A 24,105-nucleotide genomic window follows, 5' to 3' on the forward strand; every position below is an offset into this window, starting at 1 on the left:
AAAGCTACGGCAAGCCGGACGGAAACATCACATCCGCTTTCAGGGTTTTTCTTCAAAATAAAAGCGCCCAACTTGAAAGCACAAGAAACATCCATTTGGCTTATTTCCATTTTATCTACATAAGGGTGTGCTGTCTAAACTGACAGGAAATGTTTAACCACATGTCATCTCCGGCACAACACGACTGAAACACCAAAAGTCAAAAACTCATTTATATAAAAATATATTTTATTTATATAAAAAAGACCATTAGCTGATTGACAGCTGGCCATGGCTGTAGTTCTTTACAGTTGCTAGGAAACCAGAACAAACGGCTGAGTCAGTGTTAGTTAGCCCAAAAGATGATTACAAATAGTCGCATTTTACCCAAATTGCTAAGTTTCAGAACTAGTTAAAATAATAAAATATAATATAATATATACTATAACAAATAAATTATCACTTTAAAGGTAATACTGAGTTGAAAATGTGATCATGAGCCGTTTGACTGTTGTCTATGTGCCATCATTACTCTGTTTGCTAGGAAACATGTGGCACATAGCTTTCGCTAGTCAGCTCTTAGCTTCATAGCTAGCCTTAATGTATTTTTATCACCTAAATATCTCCAATATTACTTCCCAGATTGCAGGTAATGTGTTTTTTTAAAGACACTTCCCTCTGATAATATTAACAGATTCAAATTTAGAGGAAGACACTCACCCTAGCTTAATCCATGTAACCTACTGGCCACACAGGGGCAAAGGTAGGTTTTCCAAACCTGGCTTGGGGTCCCATGGAATTCAGATGGGGTCGTCTGATATTTCGAATTATTGATCAGAAAACGCCCCCTTAGGGTGTTTTCCTACTGTCATCGCAAAATTTGCACATTTTGGGCCACTGCTTTGGTTTAAAGCTTGTGAGCCCTCAGGGGCCTCCTAATGGTGTGGGGCCCCAAGCATTTGCCTGTTGACAAGTAGTGCCCCAGTCGAAGGCAAGCACACAGACAATCACTTTCTGCCTCTGTCCAGTCCACAATAATATAGCCTACATGAAATAGCTTAAATTTGGTCTAAATTGAATGTTTACTTGCAACACAGAAGAAAAAAACAACAACATTTTAATAAATTTTTAATTTAGCAAAATGCTTTATGTGTTTTGATGTCTCAAAGTTGCTAGACTTTTATGAAGTCAAAGTGGGGTCACGAAACAGACAAAAAAAAAAGGTTGGGAACCACTATGCACCATAGACTGTAAAAATAAAGAATATGCACCTAAAATAGCAAAACAAAAAAAAAATGCACCTAAAATTAAAAAGAAATGATAAAAAATATGCATAAAATAATAAAAATATTTTATTTATAAAATAATAAAATAAAATAAAAAATATGTACCTAAAATAGCAAAAAAAAAAATATGCACCTTTCCTAGACACTTTTATTTTGAAGTCCCGGGACCGGAAGTGTGAGCGGTCCTGCTTTAGATTTTGACAGCAGGGTCCGTTTTTTTTACCTCTTTGCTTTTCTTTATTCCACCCTGCCTCGCTCTTTCTTTCCCCTATTTAAAAAAAAAACACGCCTTAGCCTGCCGTGTGAATGTGTGTATTTATTTATTTATGCATCCTGTTTGAAAGTGTTTAGGTTTTTTTTTCTTTTCTTTTTTTTACAATTTAGTCGTCCCTCAAATGAGAAGACGTAAAAGATGGAGCTTCATATTTTAGAGCACAGCTTGAAAGTGGCGAGTATAGAGAAAGAGGGGATCCAGATTTGCACCCACGGATTAATAAAACTCGCTTTCCTGGCCTCCAAAACAAGGTACGTAAACTTCACAGCGACACGGAAACATACACTGTCGGTATTGTTGTACGTGTTTACTGTGAAGGAGACATTGTAGCAAACTAATGCCGGCGGCTTCCTGCATGTAGTTGCTGTGCTGTGTGTTAAAAGGCAGCGGTGTTTAATTTGTGCTCCAGCTGGCTCCCGTAGTTGCATTAATGTTGTGCAGAATGCAGCTTGTTGTGTCATTTAGAGAGCAGACGAGTGTGTGTTTGGTCTCCAGGCCTATCCTTGTTCTGTGTCATTTTGTATCTTTGTGCCATCTGTAGCTGGGTCGACGCCTGTGTGTGTGTGTGTGTGTGTGTGTGTGTGTGTGTGTGTGTGTGTGTGTGTGTGTGTGTGTGTGTGTGTGTGTGTGTGTGTGTGTGTGTGTGTGTGTGTGTGTGTGTGTGTGTGTGTGTCATACTGTGTGTGTGTGTGTGTGTGTGTGTGTGTTTGTGTGTCCAGCTTGTTTTTATTCATTGCACTGGGATGTTTTTTAACCTAAACTTGAGAAACACTGCAGGACATTCCCTGTGTGTCCTGTCCTGTCAACTACAGGTCTTAAGACTCTTTTTTTAAATGCACACTTGTCATTGCCCTGTTTGTGCATTTTTATAACCTCCACAGTCCATTAATATTAACCTAAGCAAATAAGCTCACTCAACTGACACACTGGCTTTTGTCTGCCGTTGAATACTTTACTGCAGGCAGTGAGCTGGTAGTCAGAAACTCCCTCTGTGCAGAGGAGAAGTCACTGATAACACACAGCCTCTTTAAGTGCCTCATGTAAACTCAATAATCCTTCTTGTTTGTGCTTTCACGAGGATGCAGGTAAACACTTTTCACTCTCTTTACAGATTCTGATCAATACAAGGCCCCCAAAAATAGCAAAATATGCTCAGGGTTACTTCTACAAATGACCTGTGTTGTCGACGAAAAAACAGTAAAATCCACAAAGTGGTGCAGCTGAAACCTAAAGAAGTGCAGCTAAAGAAGTGCAGCTAAAGAAGTTTTGCACGTTTACAATGAATTGACCGTCAAAGCAGAGGCTCATTGATTATCTGTCAGTACACCTGTGAATTAACTGTTTTGGTTAAATAGACTTGAGCTTGTATATTTATTTTCTAGTCTTCTGGCTACTCAAAGTGCTTTTACACCGCAGGTCACAGCTACACATTCACACACTGACGGTAGAGGCTGCTGAGTAAAGTGACCATCAGTGTTAGATTACAGCCGTAACTGTATGAAATAATTAGACTAATGTGCAATCAAAGTTGTCTGTTTGTTCATTCCATTGCTGTTTTTTTTTTTTTTTTTAAAGCACCCTTATTTTGGTAGTCACAGTTGTTATAGTAATATAACATACATTCTGTTATTCATCAGCTACACCCGCCGCCACCGTCCGAGGGGTCCGCCATGTGAAGTGTGAACTGATTTGTTTTGCTGGTGGAAAATAGCCCTATAGGCACAGCCGCGCCAAGACTATTGCGCAAGTCTAGTAAGAGAAGCTGCAGAGCTCCGTGTCTACATATCACCCTGTAACGATAATAATCGTCTCTATCATGTGAATGTTTGCCTCATCAAAGCACATTTACAAGCTTTCACACAGAAAAGAGATTAGCAGAGGGAGTTATGCTGTAAGACTGGGAACATTTTCTGACAGCTTTCATATATTTCTCTTTAACAACAGGGAAGAAGAACCTTAAAAACAAACATTTAAGCCTCATGTTTGCAGAAGTCCATTATTACATCATAATTTAAATATCTAACGTAGTGAGATAGGGATGTATGGTGAGGTGTCAGAAATTAAACTCCTCTTACTTTCTGCTCTTTCAACTGGACAGGGGCCAGACTTGAGTGGTGACATGATGTCTTGCAGAAATGGGAAATGGGGGTTTATTGCCGGATCGATGGCAATTACAAGATGGCAGCAGCGACTGATGTCTGTAAAAAAAAAGCTGCATCAAACAAAAGTCAAAATCCTGTATGCATCTGAACTGAAAGTCCTACTCCCCCAAAATCAATCCTCCTCAGTAGATATGAGTCACTACCAGTAAACTCTGTAATGACATCTGCTGTTTTGCAAAATGGCAGAATGTTTTTTTTTTACCCCTGATTTAAATCCACAAATAATTCTATTCTTGTCTTTGTGTCGGTACAGATTGTTTTGTTTTTCTGAGAAATTTTTTTCAAAATATTTGATGCAAAAAAAGAGCAGATGTGACGTCATGATTCACAGCTCTGTGGACCAATGAGGCTCCTTTGCTTTTAAACTGTGTTAGCTGAGCAGAGGGAAGAAAGTCGAGAGAAAACGTAGAGGCAGTAGCTCAGTCTGTAGGGACTTGGGTTGGGGACAGGAGGGTCGCCGGTTGCCGGTTCAAGTCCTGTTGCAGACCATAATATGGAAGTTGGTCTGGTAGCTGGAGAGGTGCCAGGGCACTTCCCGAGCACTGCCGAGGTGCCCTTGAGCAAGGCACCGAACCCCCCAACTGCTCAGCAGTTTGTAGCAGCCCCACTCTGACATCTCTCCACCAAACCATGTCCACAGGTCCTGTTTGTTCATGTGTGTGATTCAGGGCCTATGAGTGTGAGAAGCATGTCCCTATAAATAACAGAGTGTAAACCAAATGTCCCCTCGGGGATTAATACACTGAACTTAAGACTCTTTGACGTCTGATCTGTAGGTCCAAATGTGTGCTTCGGTTAGCAGAAGGGCCGTGCATGGCGTCAATTTAAAAAATGAAGCCAATGCAGAAGTTCAAGAAACTGCAGTTCCTCAAGTGTCCACATGAGGCCGTCTCCAAAAGACCCGGAAGTCACAAACACACCCCATATTGAAATTACTGTTTTGACAGCAGTTTTCCATGAGGTCCGCCTCAGCTCCAGCTCTTTGCCTGTTGTTAGGTTGACTGAAAGTTTGATATTGACAGCATTTCCAATATGGCCACCACCATGTGTCGAGACTTCCCAAACAGCCCTTCAGAAACCAATGGGTGACGTCACCAGTATGATATGTCAGCGCCTGTCAGGGGGGTATTTTCGCTTCAGTTTTGTACAATGGAAGAAGACGGAGACACTCTGTCCATATTAATATATACCGTCTTTGGTTTAGAGGTTCAGAAGGTAACAAAAATAGTTTGTACATTTTGATGAGAGTAGATCCAGAGGGGTCTTCTTATCAGCCAGTATCAGGAAGTAGAAAATGCTTAAAAATCTCCATCTCAGAAGACGTGAGAGATTTAACTTATCAATGACGAGCAGATATGGATTATCGTCTCCATCTGGATGGATTCTCTTTAAGAGCTGCATGGTTCTTGTGCTGCTTTCACCTCCACTGTGAGCTGGTTTGTCTCATTGAAAACCTGTTTGTGTGCATCTGTGAGGAGCGATTGTGCGCTGGATTTAGAGGTTTCTAGATTAGATTAGAACTTGTTAGTAATATTTAGAAGTTCCTGTAACTTTTAGCTGTGTTTTTCTGGACCTGGTCTTTGTTTCTAATCCCCCCCCCCCCCCCTGTGTTGTTCAGGTCAGTCGAGCTCTGTTGATATACAGTATAAGCACCAGCTGTGACTGTGGTTTTGCTTTAGTTGTAGTGAGCAGGGGAACGTCTGAGGAAAGACAGAGGGGTGATGTAAGAAAAACAAATGAACGTTTCCCAGGGTTTTAGCCGGACAAAGGATTTAGTGTGTCGGGGGCGAATTCTGAAGCGGTGCGCCTTATTTAAAGGTTGGATGTTTTTCTTGTTATGGCAGCCGTCCATTAGGTGATTACATAAGTTCATATCGTTTTTCCTGAGAGCTCGAGTGTCCTTTGGATGACACTGGTTTTGCAACTAGTTTTGTTTTTTTCTGCTCGCGTTTCTTTCCAGCTGAGTCTTCTCTCTCTCTCTCTCTCTCTCTCTCTCTCTGTCTCTCTCTGTCTCTCTCTGTCTCTCTCTCTCTCTCTCTGTCTCTCTCTCTCTCTCTCTCTCTCTCTCTCTCTCTGTCTCTCTCTCTCTCTGTCTCTGTCTCTCTCTCTCTCTCTGTCTCTCTCTGTCTGTCTCTCTCTGTCTCTCTCTCTCTCTCTGTCTCTCTCTCTCTCTCTCTCTCTCTCTGTCTCTCTCTCTCTCTCTCTCTCTCTCTCTCTCTGTCTCTCTCTGTCTCTCTCTCTCTCTGTCTCTCTTTCTCTCTCTGTCTCTCTCTCTCTCTCTCTGTCTCTCTCTCTCTCTCTCTGTCTCTCTCTGTCTCTCTCTCTCTCTCTCTCTCTCTCTCTCTCTCTGTCTCTCTCTCTCTCTCTCTCCACTCCCATCCTGCGTCTCATGCTGTTGGAGCAAAAACACATTGGCACACCTTCATGCCTCCTCCTGTTGATAAAGGCCGTCAGCAGCACACTATCATCCTTATCATGGTGTTGAGTTGGGCCTCCTCTTTATCCAGTTCTTACTGCAGGTCTGGTTTAAACTAGTTTCACTACCATACACTTTTTTTATGTTGTTTTTCTCTCATATCTTTCTTATTTTTCTGCAAAAAGTATTACATATCATGACTTGCAGAGCAGAGAAATACAGGATGGATATATTAGATATTGTTTAAAATATATTGCAGCTGCCAGGTTTTTGCTTTTCATACAATACTGACACACAACACAGACTTTGTTACTGAGGATTTTAAATGTTTTTGCATATTCAGACATACTTCAGGATGGACTACAGTCATCTGTGAGACTGGCTGAATTTCTTGCCGCTCCATTTGGCGTTCTACTGAGTTAAAGAGCTAGCCTTAGCACTTAGCAGGGAGTGACTGATTCAATAAAAACATTGATTTTTGGAAGTTATGAATCAATTTAATATCTCAGAATATAAGAATCTCGATTACATACATCGATTTTTTTCCCCACCTCAATCAACCATGTTATACAAACAATGGATCAAATGACTGATGTGTTGAGTGGAAGATGTCACTTTAGCCGTTTTCACACATGCACACCTGAAAATGTCTTGAACATTTTGTCTTGAACAGTTTCAGGCAGGCTGTCCCTGAAAGTCGTTCACACATGCACCTCACAGCGGGAGACTTTCCATGTTGGATGGTATTGGTGGACACTGAAGCTTCAGTGTTTATCCAGCTCTGCATGGGTCTGTAAACCTTTCTGTGTTCTAACCTCTCTCCATTTTTCAAAAAGCATCTCCAATATTGATCCTAGTTTGAGCACGTTTCTGCTCGTGGAGCTTATTAGAAACATGCAGAGGCTTTTTAGGTCGGGTACAATCACTTCTATCTGAACCACTTCTCTTGCCCGCTTCCATCGCTGCAACACCTGTTGACCTGATAACTGCTCTCATATCTGGCAAACCGAGGGGCGTCCAAAACGGCCGTGTGGGGGGGTCGTCTTAAAACCGCCTACCTTCTCTGGTCCAAACAAATCCAGAGCATTCAGGAGCAGAATCTAAAGTTAGAAGGAGGACATACTGGCTGCTGCATTGTTGTCAGAGAAGCCAGCACTTCAACATGTTTCCTTAATGATCAGATAGTAAGATACCTTTATCATTTCAGTCAGTAAACACATCACTCCTTTAACTACTTCAGCGACGTTCTGAATAAACGTAATTGTGCTGCACATGATTCATTTGTGAGCATGCAACTTCTTCAGCGACTTAATTTCTATTAAATGTGTTCCCTCGGGACACAGACATGTTTGTTGTTGTGTTCGCCTCAGATGAGCTCGCGAGTGTTTTTGCAAAAGCTCGGACTCATTTGAAGAGTCCCTGTGAAGTTCCTTACATGCACACAGAATGTGAGTAATGCGGGCTAAATGTTCGCTGATCTACCCCCTCTGTGCTCGCTAATAACTTTAATCTCTGCAGTGATTTGCTGTTTGGCTGTTAATCTGGATGGAACACAGTGTCATATAATGGAGTCAGTCATTAAGTAGAGCTCATAAAGACATGATCATGATGACTAGAGGGGGGGAGGGGTGTTATTAACTCAGGTTAGGAACCAGACAAAAAGTCATCACTGCAGGTCAAATTGATATTTGAGAGCCGGTTGGATTCTAAGAAAGCGCTTGTGTTTCCGCAGAGAGCATTGTTGAGTCTTCTCTCTTATCCGCCTGTTGTTTTTCACACCTTTCATCCGAATGTGACGTGTGAGCCTTCAGTGGCTTCAGCCTGTAATGATGCGATTATCACAGCAGTGTTGTGCATGCTGTTTATCCAGCCGGCTGTGTGACTGCTTTCCTTTGTGCTGCAGAAAGTCTGCCGGGCGTAATTTCAAGCCTTATTTATATCCTTCATTTCAATATCTTTCCATTTGGTGCATTCAGACCTGACAGGTGGAATCAGACAGGAAAGCTATTGTGATGTGAAGTATTTGGAGAAATGGTGGTTTAAAAACAGGGAACGAAGATGTTTCCAAGTTTGTGATTTAAAAAAGAGGATAGAAACAGTGAGAAATTGGCTAATTTCTCATTTCATTAAAATCACTGATGAAGTCAAAAAGATAAAATTTCAAATACAGAAAGAAAAGTTTGATACCATACTCACTAACGACTAACTTGCGCCCCTCATTTAAAGGCTTTATATGTGATTTTTTGATCCAGCAGATGTTGCCCTTGAGCACCAGCATGAAACCAAAACAACTCGCGCTGCATTGTTGTGTTAGCATGCTAATGCTAGCGATCTTTATTATGCTCGTATCTTCACACTGCATGTAAATTTACCTGAAATGAGCGTGATCTAGAAACACAGTTAAGCAGTGAGTACAGTATGTTATTCTTCTTTTCTCTAGTCCCTCAATTAAACAACTTTTATACGTGAGGGGAGGAGTCAGCCGGCCGTCCTGACGATGTAAACAAAGTGAAGATAGGACTCTGAAAACAGTAAAGTTCAGTAAAGCCCCTTGAGCATGTCTCTGTAGTCTCCATGCTTTCACCCATTAGTGCGGTTTCTCCTTATTTGTCTCCTCCGCCTCTTCTTTTCTTTTTCCACTAAAAGACCAAGAGCTGACAACGCCAGCGCCATTTTCTACTTTTTATCAGACATTATTCTCCATTAGTAGACGACCTATAATACGAGTGGTGAGCGACAGCGGTGTGAAAATGGTCTTCTCGTATCACAACAACGGACTACCGCCCCCTGCTGGCATGGAGAGGTATTTCCTCTCACGCATGAGCAGAACGTACGTGGTGGTTGGCCGTCGGCTGTAGTCTTTGCGGTGTGTTCAAGTGCAACTTTTTGGTCATGTGAGGCCTACTAGTTCTTTGCCGTCTGCTTGGTGTGTCAGGGCCGTTAGAGATATTTTATTCTGGAGCAAAGTGGTAGAACATTTTCTTCCACAGAATCTAACTGCTGCATGGCGCTCAAATATCTTCACATCTATCATCATCTTCACACGTGATAAATGATGCCGGCTAACTGGAGGTGTAACGTGTAGGTCGCAGCCCTCTGTTTGCATATTAAAAAGTTTCCTCTATCATTATTATTCCTCTCACATCACTTTGTGTTTGGAGGTTAATACTGGGAGCAGAGCGGCGCTGAGTTTTATTGATGTCGTGGTTATGAGCCTCATGTTCAATATGAAATGATGAAGTAGACATTTACAGTCCCTGAACATCTCACTGATGCATCTTTTTCATATGAAACTGTCTCCTCAAATCTCCAAACACTGTTTGATGTGTGTGTTACGAACGCACCAGGGAGCAGAAGAGCTACAGGCGACAGTAATTGTTCGACAGACCTCACAAACGACTCGTGCAGTTTAATCTTTTGAACTTTCTCGTCTGATTTTTTTCATTTTCTGTCTCTCCCTTTTTCAGATGCAAGTTTTTCAGCTTGACGGAGACTCCCGAGGACTACACCATAATCGTCGACGAGGAAGGCTTTAAAGGTGAGTCCTTTCTTATTTGTTTTTCTCTCATGGATTTTTTAAAGTCACCGTGGCAACCATAGATCGAGGCGGCAGGAAAAGATCACATTGTGTGTGTGCAGCGCCGCGTACAGCCTCGGCTGCCCGTGTTTGAGCACACTTTGCCATTATGGACGTGGGGGCCAAGCAGCCGGTTTGCCGTGTTTTGTGGTCGGCTGATTGAGTGAATCCATGTCATTACACACCCTCTCCCAGGGTGACCCTCCTTGGTTACCCTGGAGACCACAGGCGATGTGTTGCGTAACAGGCGCAGGTATTTCTTACTGAGTGAGCTGTTCTCTGCTGTCTGCTCAACCAAACTATGAAGACAACTAAATGCATTTGAAAATACATTTTATATCGACAGAATTTCATCACAGGAAGTTGATTTTATAAAGTCTGAGAACAGTTACATAAAAAGTACCTCATTAAGTAGAACATGCTTTAAAAGTTGTTTAATCTGAGGGTGCTAATAATACATCTGGAGGCTCTGATATTAAAGGCCTTCATAAACTGACTACTATGTAATATTTAATTAGAGCTTACAACAGAATAAGGCAGTGGTTCACAAAACAAGGATCGGGTCACGAGCCACCAGGAAGGGGGTCGCTAGATGCCTTCCAAAATAACTTAAAACAATTCAAAATCATTTAAAAATCTAATTTTCTAATATTCAAATTCAAGCTGAAAGCCGGGTTAGAAATCTGAGCTGTGGCTCTTTTTCCACATGTCATTCCCTCTCCTCTTCTGACTCTATCCTCTGTAAATAAAGGCATAAAAAGCCCCAAAAATATAAACATTACTCCCGTTTTTCAATGTTTTACTCAATATTCTGTTATCACATCAGGTGATCTGCAGGCTGTGAAGGAAATCATATTTTCCGTAATTCAAGACCGCAGAAAGGCAGTGGCAGTAGAGCTTCATATTTAAAGACAATAAGTGTCAAAACAGGAACTAGGACTCAAAATGAAATAAGGAACAAACACTCATGAACATTGCTCACTCTTAACGGCCCAGTTTCTCGGCTATTTGTTCCAGAAATGGTCCAATGTGTCAGGACTTGTATTTTGTTTTCAGGAAAGAAACACCAGAAAAACAGTGTTTACTTTGATGAATTGGCTGAGGGTTAAATCACTGCTGTCCAAGATAAATAGAGTAGTGGTATCCTGTTGACCTGGTGTCAAACTTAAAGCTCCTTTAAGTTAGCGTTAAATAACACTTAAAGGTTATAGCTGAACTGTTTTTGACTCTCTCCGTCCGTTCCCAGAGTTGCCCCAGTCGGAACACATCAGTGTTGCTGATGCCACGTGGTTGGCCCTCAACGTGGTGTCGGGGGGCGGCAACGCCTCCAACTCACAGCCCATCGGAGTCACCAAAATCGCCAAATCAGTCATCGCACCGCTGGCCGACCACAACATCTCTGTTTTCATGCTGTCCACGTATCAGACCGACTTCATATTGGTGAGTGTGGGTGTGAATGTTTCAGCTCAACCCTTTGTGTCATTTTTTTTGGAGATCTTTTATGTCGTCTTGATTTTGGAACATCGGCTCTGTTGTCTTGAGATGATGAGATAAATGAACCCATTATGATGGGAAAACCAGCACGACTGTGTAACCAGAGTACATGAGGTATATAGCCAGTTTACTCCTGCTGCTCCTGGGAAAGAGGGATGTTAAAGGAAGAATATGCAATTTTTCACACTTAGCAGAAATCAAACATATCCTCTAAAAATAACTCTGTGAGTCATGACTGTCTACAATGGGTGTAACACCCGAGTCCCACTGTCTGTGATGTTTTCAGAGTTTTCAGAGTCCTATCTTCAGTTTGTTTACATCGTCAGGACGGCCGGCTGACTCCTCCCCTCGAGTATAAAAGTTGTTTAATTGAGGGACTAGAGAAAAGAAGAATACCATACTGTACTCACTGCTTAACTGTGTTTCTAGATCACGCTCATTTCAGGTAAATTTACATGCAGTGTGAAGATACGAGCTAACTAAATAGCGCTAGCATTAGCATGCTAACACAACAATGCAGCGCGAGTTGTTTTGGTTTCATGCTGGAGCTCAAGGGCGACATCTGCTGGATCAAAAAGTCTCATATTCTTCCTTTTAAAAAGGCAAATTACAGTCCATACGTGTCCACACATCAACATGATTATTAAAAAGATGCTTTATGACGTCTACATGTTGGGTTAACAGTTTGTTCGTTAGAGCAGTGTAAACATGATTAGTTTGAGAGCTTATTAAATGTGTTTATGGCATGCTGTAAGAGTTTCATTACTTTTCCATTATATTACCCCCATTCCTTACATCCTAATAATGCCTGACATGTAAAAGCAATAACCTCGGATATACTGTACCTTCACCGGCCTCCCTGCCTTTGATTTAGAGACCGATCCTCTCTCATACCGAAGCCTCTCTGGCCACTGGGAATGTATTTTTTTATTGCCTTGCTTTCGTGGAAAAACCAGGGTCTGCTGAGCGACTCTGGCATGTTTATGAAAATGAAAAAAAAAAAAGAATGTGTCGATGTTCATAATCTGTTACGTAAAGGGGATCAGCAGCTCAGCCTCTTGCTGCTGGAATTCCAGGTATCATCCTCTTGTTTCCTGTCTGTGCACCGGCTGCTCTCATACCCCATAATCCTAATTATTATCAGTGTCAGATAAAAAATTAAAAAAAACCTGCTGCGCTCACCCCGTCGCCCACATCAACCAGCACCCGTCTCCTCTCTGGCTCACATTGTGTCGGATTGAATTACTGACTATGTGAGGGAAAACACACACCAGCTGAAGATGTGTTGTTTATTTTCCACTGTTTGGATCTTTTGTGTTACATAAAGCAGTAAAGCCTGACAGAGCCATAACCATATCCTCACTGAGCCGAAACACACACACACACACACACACACACACACACACACACACACACACACACACACACACCACAGAAATTCAATTGAAGTAATAGCTGACAGAGGAATCACTTTGTTAGACTCAGACACACTCTTTCAATTTCTTTTTGTGACCAGCGTCAGAGATCCACTTTCATTTTAGAGACAATAAAGAAACACTCCTAGACGTGTTGTTTCAACAAGACACTCAAAAATGTGTACATTTGATTGATAGTAGGGATGTAATGATGCCTCACAAGATAATCTAGTAAACAATTTAAATTGATGAGACAGAGAAATATAGCGTGATACTGATTTTAACCAGCAGGGGGCAGTACCTGTTTTTGGCTTCCCTGGTTCAAAGTCAGGAATTGAAGAAGAAGAAGAAGGGTGTATGGACAGTTTTAAGGATGTCTTGTCAGAATCCCTCATTGAAAAGGTGTTAATTAAGTAAAAGTAGAAACTCTACGGAAGCCCAAAGTGGACAAACATCAACACATTTTATTCACTAGTTGTTTTCTTGAGCTCGCGTCTTATTATCCTTGTATTATTTTTAGTGTGGCCTATCTGAGTGACCGGTCTTTTTTTTCGGTGATGAGACACTTTTTTTTTTGTAATGTCGAGATAAAAAGAAACACAAGTAGAGATCTTGAAAACGACTGAAATTACACATAATCATCAAGTGGCAACCTCTGGAGTTAAAAAAATAAAAGCCAATGCAAAAAAAAATAAATAAAAACTGCAGTTCCTCGAGTGTCCACTAGAGGCTCGCTTCAAAACCCTCATAAGTCACATACACACCCATTCAAAAATACCTGTTTTTACAGCAGAAACAACAAATTCGGTATGAATAGCGCAAGTCTTTATAGGTACACACTGTACACGGGGTGAATTTTCTAATGACTTATCAGTTGATAATAATGAGGGGCGGGGCTGATCTGACTGACGGGTTGTAGCTTCCTGTCAGGAGGCTAAACGCCGGCCTCGACTCCAACTCTTTGTCTGTTACTAGATTGACTGGAAGTTAGGCGGGGAAATTATTTTCAATATGGCCACCGCCATCATTGGCTTCAAAAAGCCTCTTTGGAAACACATAGGTGATGTCACTGAGACTGTTTATATTCAATCTATGGTTATCATAGAAAATGGAGTAATGAAATATATATGGATACATGTCCATTAAGGGCTTCCATACTACCTCCCTTCTACTTCTCAATCTCAACAACTACAACATAAATGTCTTTTCTGTTTAATGGTTATAGTTTGTTTAATTGATATGTAATAACTCCTGAAAATGATGGGAATATTTTACAGTAATTTATCACTTTATGGGACTACTTTAAGAACACACAACCATCTGGGCGCCGTATGGCCTGGCGGTTGTTGCACACGCTCCATGTGCAGAGGCTTTGGTCCTCATGAAGTGATCGTGGTTCTGGACTGGCCTCGGCCCCTTCCTGCATGTCACCCCCCACTCTCTCCTCTCCTTTCCTTCTTCTTCTGCTTAGAAGAGAACAATACAGAACCATGAAAAAAAAGATTGAAAAAATCCTTTTAGGAGAAATAAATCTGTTACCCTGTCCTGTTTAGCATTCCTTCATCTTGAAGAGTCCCCCACAGACCGACGCTCTTATCTAATGCAACATGTTTCCAGAACTGAATTTCCCCTGAAGACAACTCTTAACCTCTTTATGAAACATTTTGAACCTTCAGCTTTTTACGAGACGTATGAAAAGCTGTGTTCTTCTGGGCAGAGTTATGAAAGGACCAGATGAAAGGCTTTAGGCTTTTTGAATGAACCTGATTGTGGTTTAATAATCGTTCTGCGTCATTGTTGGAGATAAAAAAAACAAAACACTTCTCTTCTCAAGACTTTGATTCATTTCTGTCCTCTACTTTAACCTGAAGTGATTTTGCAGCAGTTGTCTTAATAATCCCTGAGAGAGGACAATTTGTTTTGCAGTCAGCAGTTAAATATCCATCCAACCAACAAGCAACAATAAGCCATGGTTCTCAACTGGTGGGTTGGGACCCAAAAGTGGGTCGCACATTTGATACCAGTGGGTTGCAGATTTGTGCCATGGACAAAAAAAAGGTTGTCTATGCTAGGCTTTTATTTTGAAAAACATGCATAGAAGGGTTGTTTATTCATACTCAGTAGCTGCTGCTATTTTAATATAAATCTGTATATTTTATTTTAGACATGTCTACTGCTGCTACTGTATTTGTATATGTTTTTTTGTTTTATTGTATCTGTGTACTGTTCTATACTTTGTTGCTACCTGCTGCTGGAATCTGAATTTCCTGAGGGAACCTTCCCAAGGATTTAGAGGATTTCATTCAGAGGCAAAGATACATGCACCGTATTCTCCATGTACTAATCATAAATCTCAAAATGCTTCAACCTGATGTGTGTAGAGTCAAAAAACACAGCTGTTGTTATTCCTCAGATTTTATGTTAACTCCTCTATGTGCTGATTAAAACAGGTTGAGCCAATTTTCCTTGAGATAAAGATGTTTAATGAATTATAGGAAGTGAAATAAATACAGATAAGAGTGGGTGTGTTTACAAGTCATTTCTAGCTTCTCATGTCAAATAACTCGCTGTAGAAATCCTTTTCTAATGTGTCATCTTGTTCTCTTATCTCACCTCGTTCATGTTTCTTTTGGTCATCAGGTCCGGGAGCGGGACCTGCCCATGGTCATGCACACGCTGTCTTCCGAATTCACTTTGCTGCGGGTCGTCAACGGGGAGACGGTGGCTGTTCACGACCTGGGAGTCACCAACGGCTTCGTAAAACCTAAACTAGGTAAGAAAAAAAACGAGCATTTTTCATAAATGTAAACGTGCAGCAGGTGTTAACACTTCCACAACGTATGAGTTGTTAATAGATTCCATTGTTACCATATTTTGATACTTGATGTTTTTATTTTTCAGTGCCCCGTCCCATCATTCACCCTCTATCGAGTCCCAGCAACATGTTCTGTGTGACCAGCCTGGACCCGGACACGCTGCCCTCTGTCGCCACCCTGCTCATGGACGTCATGTTTTACTCTGGAGGGTAAGAACCTTCAGTGTTGTTAGGAATGTGTGAGCGTCTCTAAGAATAAATCCAAAGTGAAAGGATGAAGTGTTTGGGCCTAATGGACAAAATCAAGCGTGAACTCACCAGATGGAATATGTTAGGTATTGTAAACTCAGATCTTTAAAATATAAAAAGCACAGATAAACAATTTAGTGATTTGGGTTCCCACAGTCTAAAGACATGCTTGTTAGGGTGTACTCTGTCTATTGCCCAATGTCAGCTGCTTAAAATCTTAAAGGGATACTTCACCCGTTGAAACATGAATCTGTATTGACATTGGGTCATATATGTTGTAGAAATGTGAAATACATTTTGAAGTTGGTGCCTTCTTGACTGAGAAAAGGCAGAAAATGTCTTTTTGGCTCATGTGGATGAAAGACACCAACTCCCAGAATGCAAAGCACCGCAAAATAACGATTTTTTTGCGTCATCGGAGGCTCCTTTTCAGACAAGAAATACAAAAGATTTCCCATCTCAGGGGAAAATGAGGGCGCGATGCACGACGATTCAAAAATACTACCAGGTTTCTAATGATACAAAGCTTCATGCAAATGGGTGAAGTATCCCTTTAAACATCTTTCCATGTCATTAGAACCTTTAAATAAACTTTAAAGATCCACACATGTCCCTTTATAGTGTTGTTATACTAAGCACTAAACAGTAGATTTGTGACAGTGAAGCTGCAGCTGTAGGAGGATGAAAATGAAAACGTGTGAAATCTACCTTTGCCTCGTTGCTGTTGCTGCCTGTCAGCAGGTGTTTGATGAGCAGAATGTGATTTCTTGCTTCACCTCCTTCTCCACATTGTGAGATGTTTCTGTTTTCCTTCCAGTCCAAAAGAGCCCGGAGCCTCCAGCGAGGACTCCAACCACATCCGCTTCTTCTCCTTCTCCCTGATCGAGGGCTACATCTCGCTGGTCATGGACGAGCAGACAACTCAAAGGTGGAGTTAACAGAAGACTCTGAAACTTTATTTAAAAAAGCACATTCAGCACACTAGAACAGCACATTCAGTTTTTTTGTGTTTTTTTCAGACTCAGGGTTTTATCTTTTAAGTACAAAATGTTTAAAAGCTTAAACAGATGTTTCTGTGTTGCAAATAAAAACATAAAAGAAGTAAGAGAAGAATCCAGAGAGAGCTCGGCATATTATATTATGGATATTGAGAGGCGGTGAGTTCTGATGTTTAAGGGGGCGTCAAATCAGAAGATTCGATTTCACAAAACAAAACAAAACGAGCCGTCTCAGAAACATATTTGTTTATTTCTGCTGTGTAATTATCCTCACCTGTTTCCTCTGAGATGTTTTGTTTTCAGTCAAAGACCCGCATGATGTTTCAGCAGCTGGAACAAACACATGATTGCTGTGTGAGGGGGCGGTCAGTTTGTTGCTAAGCAGTAGCACAGCGGTGATGTATAGAGGACGTAGTTCAGTCACAGTGGGTTTTCAGTCTGACTCATTTCTCCTCCACAGTGGCCCCATGTTCCTCTGGATGTAAAGAATCCTGAGCAGCTGCACCTCCCGTGTGGCTTCTCCTTGTTTTACCTCCACGTTAGCTCCTGGTCCACATTCTGCTTTCGGGTATCTCACATGTGGGTCAGTGATGTCTTCGAGCCAAGTGGAGGGGAAACCAAAACTTCCATTAATTTTTTTTAACTTCATGTTTTGTCGCAGCCACATGTGGGTCAGCCTCGTCCACATGGTTTATATAAGACCGCTCATGTTGTCTTCGAGGAATAGGTCACCTATTTTTCTTCTACTTTACAACGACTGTCTTAATCAGCGCAGCAGGTCGGACTGCAGCAACGCGACTCGCCAGTTGATGTCGATCTGAAGAGCTAACGTTTAGCATCATCTGCAGCAAGCGTTGTTAACTGTGAAAGCTATTTAACAAGTTAATTTAACACTAGTAAATCCCTAATCTGACAACAATGCCCCCAACTTTGAGAAAAGTCCATCCTCTCCTTCTTCTGCCTGCTCCACTTTTCAGAAAATGTGTGCTCAAACAGGCCGTTTGGAGATTTTCCCTTCATGACATCACAAAGGGCAGTAGCCCCTCCCCCAGGTGGGTGACACTCCCACAGCTAGGTGTTTGTTCTGCCCTCTGACTCTGCCTTCTCACCGTAAACAATAGGACATGGAGCGAGAAAGCCCGAGTACATACAAGCCCTTCCAGAGAGGGGGCGTGGTCAGACACGGCTCATTTACATATTTAAAGGTACAGACACAGAAACAGCCTGTTCTGAGCAGGGCTGAAATAGAGGGGTTTATAGACATGATCAAATACAGGATCAGAGTGGATTTAGAACAAGAAATTTCACACACATGTTTTGAGGAGATCTGAGACTTATTTAAACTGAAGAAGAAGAAGAGGAGGAGGATATGTCACCTTTAATGATAATCAGGAACCAGAGGGGAAAATAGATTTAACATCTTACGTTACAGAGGTGTCTCAGAGTCCCTGAGAGCACGGCATGCAATCAGACATCGGCATGCAATGAACAACAGCAAACCCACTGAGTGATTTAAAGGCTTATCTGATACGATGTTTTGACTTTGGTTGAGCTCAGAGATTTTATTCTGTCCCATAAAAAGCATGATACATATTTATATATTTTAAATGACCTCTTATATGTCGTATTCTTTGTCATTTGTTCACTTAAAGGTTTCCAAACAACGTCCTCTTCACTAGCGCTTCTGGAGAGCTTTGGAAAATGGTTCGCATCGGAGGACAACCTTTAGGATTTGGTGAGTTTAATCCACTAGAAGGCTAAAACAAAAAAAAAAGTTAAATATCAGAGATGAACAAACACAGCATATAAAACAAAAGCTAACAACATGCCTTCTGATTTACAGTCTCTGGGTGGGCTTGTAAAGTTGTTGTCTTGTTTCTTTTTTTTGCAGATGAGTGCGGCATCGTGGCTCAGATATCAGAACCCCTGGCTACAGCTGACATTCCTGCTTACTACATTAGTACCTTCAAGTTCGACCACGCACTGGTAAGACAGGAACAACCCGTTTTTATTCATGTTCAAGTGCTGTATACTTGCTCTTGAGCTAAATTTTAAAGGGACAGTCAATTAAAGAATTTACTAATTGATACCTCAGAGGGCTTTGCAATTTATCACAATCTCTTTATGCATAATGCATTCGCAAAACAAATCCTGAAAGTCTGAATTTATTTAAATGAAAACGAAAGTTATTTCATGTAAACGTCCCGGCTTTGTCACTCAGCGTGCGTACCTATTGGATGGACACCTGAGTATTATGGCTCCGCTTTTACAACATTTTGATGGATTCAGATGAAGCTCAAAGTCGCTGTCAACTACACTCAATTTATTTATAGCGTCAGAAATAGATTTTTAGGTAGGGGGGGGAGGGGAGGGGTTATTTTGAATTCATGAGACACATGAGGTATGAGTTAAACATGAAGAACGGAAGATAAGTTATTGCTGATGTGCAATCTTTCATTTTTGTTTATTTATGTCAGACAGGACGGGGGGGGGGGGGCGAGTCTGCTGAGGTAAGACAGAATGAAAACAAAGCAGACGCTAAAATGTTGGACGGAGCAACAGAGTCCGCTGTATGACGCTATAATGAGAATATTTGACTTTATACTCCCCCCTCCTATTGGCTCGAGGGGAATTCTCCGGAGAATATCCTGCTGTGTTCTCACATCACAGCTCACTCTGACTTGCTGCAGAAAAAATATTAGGGGGTCTTGCAGGAGAAACTCAGAGTGAAGTCAGAGTGAAAAGTGTGGCTGTTTGTGTTCACACATAGAGTACAGCTCCTCCTGGACATATCAGGAGCTTTTCAGGAGATTTCTGCAAATGTGAAAGCCCAATATGTCTCACATGATGCTGTAAGACACAAAGTCAGGTTTGATCTGTTTGATGTCACTCAGGGCTCTTGATAGGAATGATTCATTGTTTCTGATGTTTATAGACCCATTAAAGAAGAAGTAATAGATGCCAACATGAGCTTCAGCTGCTCCCCTATGTGCTGTGATCAGAGGGTTACGGAGCGTTTTGTCTCCTGCAGGTTCCTGAAGAAAACATCCAAAGCGTGATCGGAGCTCTGCGGACCAAGAGCACAGCACAGTGAACGACTTTGCCGGAGGAGAAACCGCTGTGTTTGTTTTTTTTTTTTGTCTCTCCAGTCATTTGGTTCAAACGTTTATCGTGTCCAAAAAGTGCCAAGAGCTTCTTAGCGGACTCCTGTGGATGGGCTCTGAAGGAAGGGGATCGAACCACAAAGCGTGGGTGGGAGGGGGAGGGGGAGGGTGACAGCGTGTTAGGGATTCATTTTCTTTACCTCCTCCTCCTCCTCCTCGGCACTCGAGCCCCTCCACTGCCCGCTCTGGTAGTTGTTGCTTTTTAGTTTACCGGACTGAATCCGTTTTTCTTTTTCCTCTCTGAAGCTGCTTCTTCTTCCCACTCCCTGACCCTCATGAGCACCATACTGTATTAGTTACATAATTCCTCTTACAGAAGGATGACGAATGTACTCTCTGAAGCAAAAGAGAGATTATATATATATATATATATCTATATACCAAGCTCTCCATTTTTCTTTTCTTTTTGTTTGTTCCGTTTGGTTTTCGACAGGTCATTTCATCGGTGCCAAGATGTCTGAATGCCCCAACTGATGCCTTTTTGTTTCCAAACTTTTCACATGTGCAATTTGAAGGAGACAATTTAGCGAGACAGCCGGCGCCCGGTGGAGCAATTTGTGTTTGTTTGTTTTTTTTCTTTTGCTTTTCAGTCGCTGTTGAACATGTTTTAATCACAGCAATGATCTGAACTGGTTCAGTCCCTTTAGAGTTTTTCGCTTGATCTGTAGAAACCTGGAGCGGATCTGAGAGTTTTGAAGAGGACGGACTCTTTTTTTAGTGTTTTTAAAAGTTACACGCGTTCGCACTGTGAGCAACATGGCGGATGAGTCACCACAAAGCTGTTTTTTTTTTTATTGTTTTCAAATTCAAATCTGATTTTTTCCTGATTTTTTTTTAAAGTGCTGTTTAATGGCAGAGACCAAAATAATGCTTCAGGTTGCTGCAGCCAATCACAGCACTGAAACAAGTCACATAAATGTTAGCATGCTACGCTATGCAGCTGGTTTTAACATCTCATTCAGATGGCTTCTACTTCGACTTAGTACATATTGATTTAATGTAACGTGACGTTATTTATTAGCCAATGTTTAAACATTTCACAAAACATGAACTACTGTCCAGTCTAAATAATTTATAACTACTTTTACACTGTAAAAACTCAAATCTTAGCGAGTGCATTTGTCTCATGATGTCTTATCATTACACAGATTACAATCCACATTCACTTTACAAGTCCTGACAAACGTCTTACGTCGAGATGTTAAACGGGGAAATGTGCGGTCAGGGTCGCTTGAAATGAGTGAAAAAACAAATCTGCTAATGGGGAAAGATGTCTGTGTGGGTTGTCAGTCTTCCAGCTCAGCGTAAATCCAATCCTGATCCAAAGGCAGCTGGACTTGGTGGAAGATCTTGAGGATGTTTCACCTCTCCTCTTTTAAATAAATCCAGCTGCCTTTGGATCAAGATTCAATTTACAATGTAAAGGTAAGCAGATTTGACTTGTGAAGTTTCCTAATATGAGATGAAATGTCATTTCTGACCCCATTGGCAGATATTTTACACTCTTCACAAGCTAACCAGGCTTTATTTTCCTCTTTCAATATCTTAAAATAAGATGTTTATCCAGACTTGTCAGGTAAATGTGGCTCATAAAAAAAAAAAGTAATGAGGTATTTTTGAACAGGAACTGGATAAACACACTTGTTAGGATTTGAGATTTTGCAGTGTAGTAGTTTATTATAATGCCCTGATTGGCTCTGAATGACTGCGTATTAGATAAACCGTGGTGATTGGCCAAACTAACATCTGTGTGGTTTAAAATCTGTCTGAACAGACTCGTCTACAGTGGAGGTTAAAGTAACAGTTTGCTGATTTGCAGCTCAAACCTTATCAAGTGTATTTGTTTCATTTCTAGTCAAACATTTCTCACTACATGTTTACCTGACGGGTCCAGATAGACATCTTACTTCAAGGTATAACGAGCAAAAATGACGGCCTGGAATCCTTAAAATAAGTAAAATATATCTGCCAATGAAGCGAGCGTATGAGAGGTCTATATCTCAAATATCACAACTCATTTTAAGACTCTTAAAAACTACATTTCCCTCGCTGCACTGGCAGATATTTTTTTATTTATTATGAGCAAGTCAGGCCTCATTTTGTGCTTTTTATGTCTTAAAATAAGATGTTTATCTGGACTTGTTTGGTAAATAATTTTGATAAATAATTAGAGAAATCCACCGGCTTAGATTTGACTTTTGTCAGTGAACTTCAAGGACGTTAATATCCAGCAGGTCTCCCTTCACAGTTATTTTTCCACATTCTTATATTACTTAAAAGTTAAATAATCATTCAAAGGCCTCAATCAACCCAATATCAGACGAATCAATCATGCATCATGAGCTGGATCAAACACTCGATGAGTTTAGCTTCTACTTAAAGCAATAATAAGACGTGTTTGGAATCAATCTTAGGCCTTTCTTTCCAACAGGATCGATAACTCTCTCTCTCATTTCTGTGCGTATAAATGGAGTTGTAGCCTGTAGGTGATTAGCTTAGCTTAGCATAATGAATGGAAGCAGGTGGAAACAGCTAGCCTAGCTTCTCTTCACCTTTTATCTTTTCTTTTTCTCTCTGTATAAGATTAGTTTGATCCCTAAACGACAGAAAAGATTCAATCAACACTTGCAGTGTTTTTTTAGGTTTTGATTTATTTATTTTTTTAGTTGAGTACTTGCCGGGGGTTGTGACTCTTCAGATTTATTTATTTTTCCCCTGAAATAGTAACACTAAAAGATTGAATCATAAGCCCTTTTCACACATGCACTGATACAATTTCTTGACCTTTTTCTTGAAATCGTCCTGAGCAGGTTTATTCACGCGTCGCTCACAGCGGGAGATTTTCGCTGTCGGAGAAAGGAAGCGAGTAGGGGAGGGGTATAAACATCATGAAACTCTCTCTCTCTCTCGCTCTCGCTCACTCGCTGGAAATTTTCTTTCTGTGTTTCCACGTTGGCTCACGCTGACATTTCACCAGGGTGAAAGAATTCTGCTAATTGCATTCACACATGCAGCAGCTCGCTCTCAATATTTAGAGAAGGTTTTGTGCATACAAAGGGTTATAGTAAAAACTGAACCCACAAAGAAGGGCTGCACTATTTATGGAAGTAGATATAAAAAAATCACAAATACTGCAAAGTGCAATCTCCAGATGTTAAAACAGAATTGTAATGACGTATATGTGCGAGAATCCTTGGCCTTTACAAATGTTTTTCAGCTGTTTTTAAAAAGGAGATTAACAAGAAGAAATGTCGGTTCAGACGCCAACAAATGCACATTTTAAAAGTTTCTTACCATGAATCTTCAAACTATCTTAATATCTGTCAAAACAAAAGCAATGCAATGTTTTTCATTCCTTTAAACACTCCAACTCTGCCGCCCTTTTCCTTTGACTCGATGATCATGTTGCTCACAGTGTGAACCCGCTGCAGTAACGACCCTGATGATGAAACGCAATGACTTCTTTCTTTCTTTTTTTTTTATTTGTTCATCTACAGTAGTAATAATTACTGAGCCACTTTGACGATGTACCAGAATAACGACTGAGTGCAAGCGTGCTAAACGATAAGCTACGGTCCACCACGCGGGGCAGGAACGTTTCCCCCCTCCTGAACCCTGCTGGTGTCCATTACGGTGTTGAAGCTGCCCCTCCCCCCGCCCCAGTCTGCACTTTAACGCAGGTCCCCCCCAACTCCTCATCCCCCCCCCCCCAAAGACCTGCTGTACTGTATGAAACGGGGAGGGTTATTTACTTTACAAAGATCCTGTCCACACGGGGAGATTCCTGTTGGTCTTAAAGCGTTTGGTGATTATGTCCCCCTCCCCTCCCCCGCCCACCCACACACACACACACACACAACACCTTGCACCTAACAACACCTTTTTTTTCTCCTGATCAGCTGTGATGAGTAGAGACCCTGTGTTATCAGTGTTAAAACATGAGGAAGGTGACTTTTTTTTTTTTCTGACTCCATTTCAAAGAAAACGTTGAAAGCTTTCCGCTTGGAGCTTCTTGTGTGGAAAAAAAATAAATAAAACAAGCTTTTTTTTGACCTGGTTGTGTGTTGAGTCTGTTTTCATTCTTGTTGTCTTCACTTTAAAGCAGAGAGCGTCCTCTCACTGTTAGACGCCTCCAATGGGACATTAAATCAATAAACTGTCTCCATCTCTGCTAAATTTAAACCTCAGAGTCTCTGGAGTCACTCTGAAGAAGATTTGTGGGTGAAATTTAAAAAATGTTGTGGAAAATAATGCACTATAATCATAACCAAACATG

At 41.1% G+C, this 24,105-nt stretch overlaps 1 protein-coding gene and 1 long non-coding RNA gene across 2 annotated transcripts; both read left to right on the top strand.

The window, feature by feature from the left end:
• Nucleotides 1–1,440: 1,440 nt before the first annotated feature.
• castor2 (cytosolic arginine sensor for mTORC1 subunit 2) lies at nucleotides 1,441–23,881 on the top strand. The gene is made up of 9 exons (XM_061056364.1): nucleotides 1,441–1,790; nucleotides 9,585–9,655; nucleotides 10,941–11,134; nucleotides 15,244–15,376; nucleotides 15,505–15,628; nucleotides 16,485–16,595; nucleotides 18,318–18,400; nucleotides 18,557–18,651; nucleotides 19,697–23,881. The coding sequence occupies exons 1-9, from the start codon at nucleotides 1,678–1,680 to the stop codon at nucleotides 19,757–19,759; spliced, it is 987 nt and encodes a 328-aa protein (XP_060912347.1). The 5' UTR covers nucleotides 1,441–1,677; the 3' UTR covers nucleotides 19,760–23,881.
• Nucleotides 3,839–5,954, top strand: LOC132988788 (uncharacterized). Its single transcript, XR_009675859.1, has 2 exons — nucleotides 3,839–4,221; nucleotides 4,252–5,954. It is a non-coding gene; the product is annotated as an uncharacterized LOC132988788 (long non-coding RNA).
• Nucleotides 23,882–24,105: the final 224 nt, after the last annotated feature.

Source organism: Labrus mixtus, chromosome 14 (assembly GCF_963584025.1).
Source record: "Labrus mixtus chromosome 14, fLabMix1.1, whole genome shotgun sequence".
Lineage (NCBI taxonomy): Eukaryota > Metazoa > Chordata > Actinopteri > Labriformes > Labridae > Labrus > Labrus mixtus.

Bases quoted from the DNA above. Each gene is read 5' to 3' on its own strand.
- castor2 (XM_061056364.1), top strand. From the start codon at position 1,678: ATGGAGCTTCATATTTTAGAGCACAGCTTGAAAGTGGCGAGTATAGAG. The intron at 15,377-15,504 runs GTAAGAAAAAAA...TTTATTTTTCAG, and splicing joins CTTCGTAAAACCTAAACTAG to TGCCCCGTCCCATCATTCAC. The intron at 18,652-19,696 runs GTAAGACAGGAA...TGTCTCCTGCAG, and splicing joins TCAAGTTCGACCACGCACTG to GTTCCTGAAGAAAACATCCA.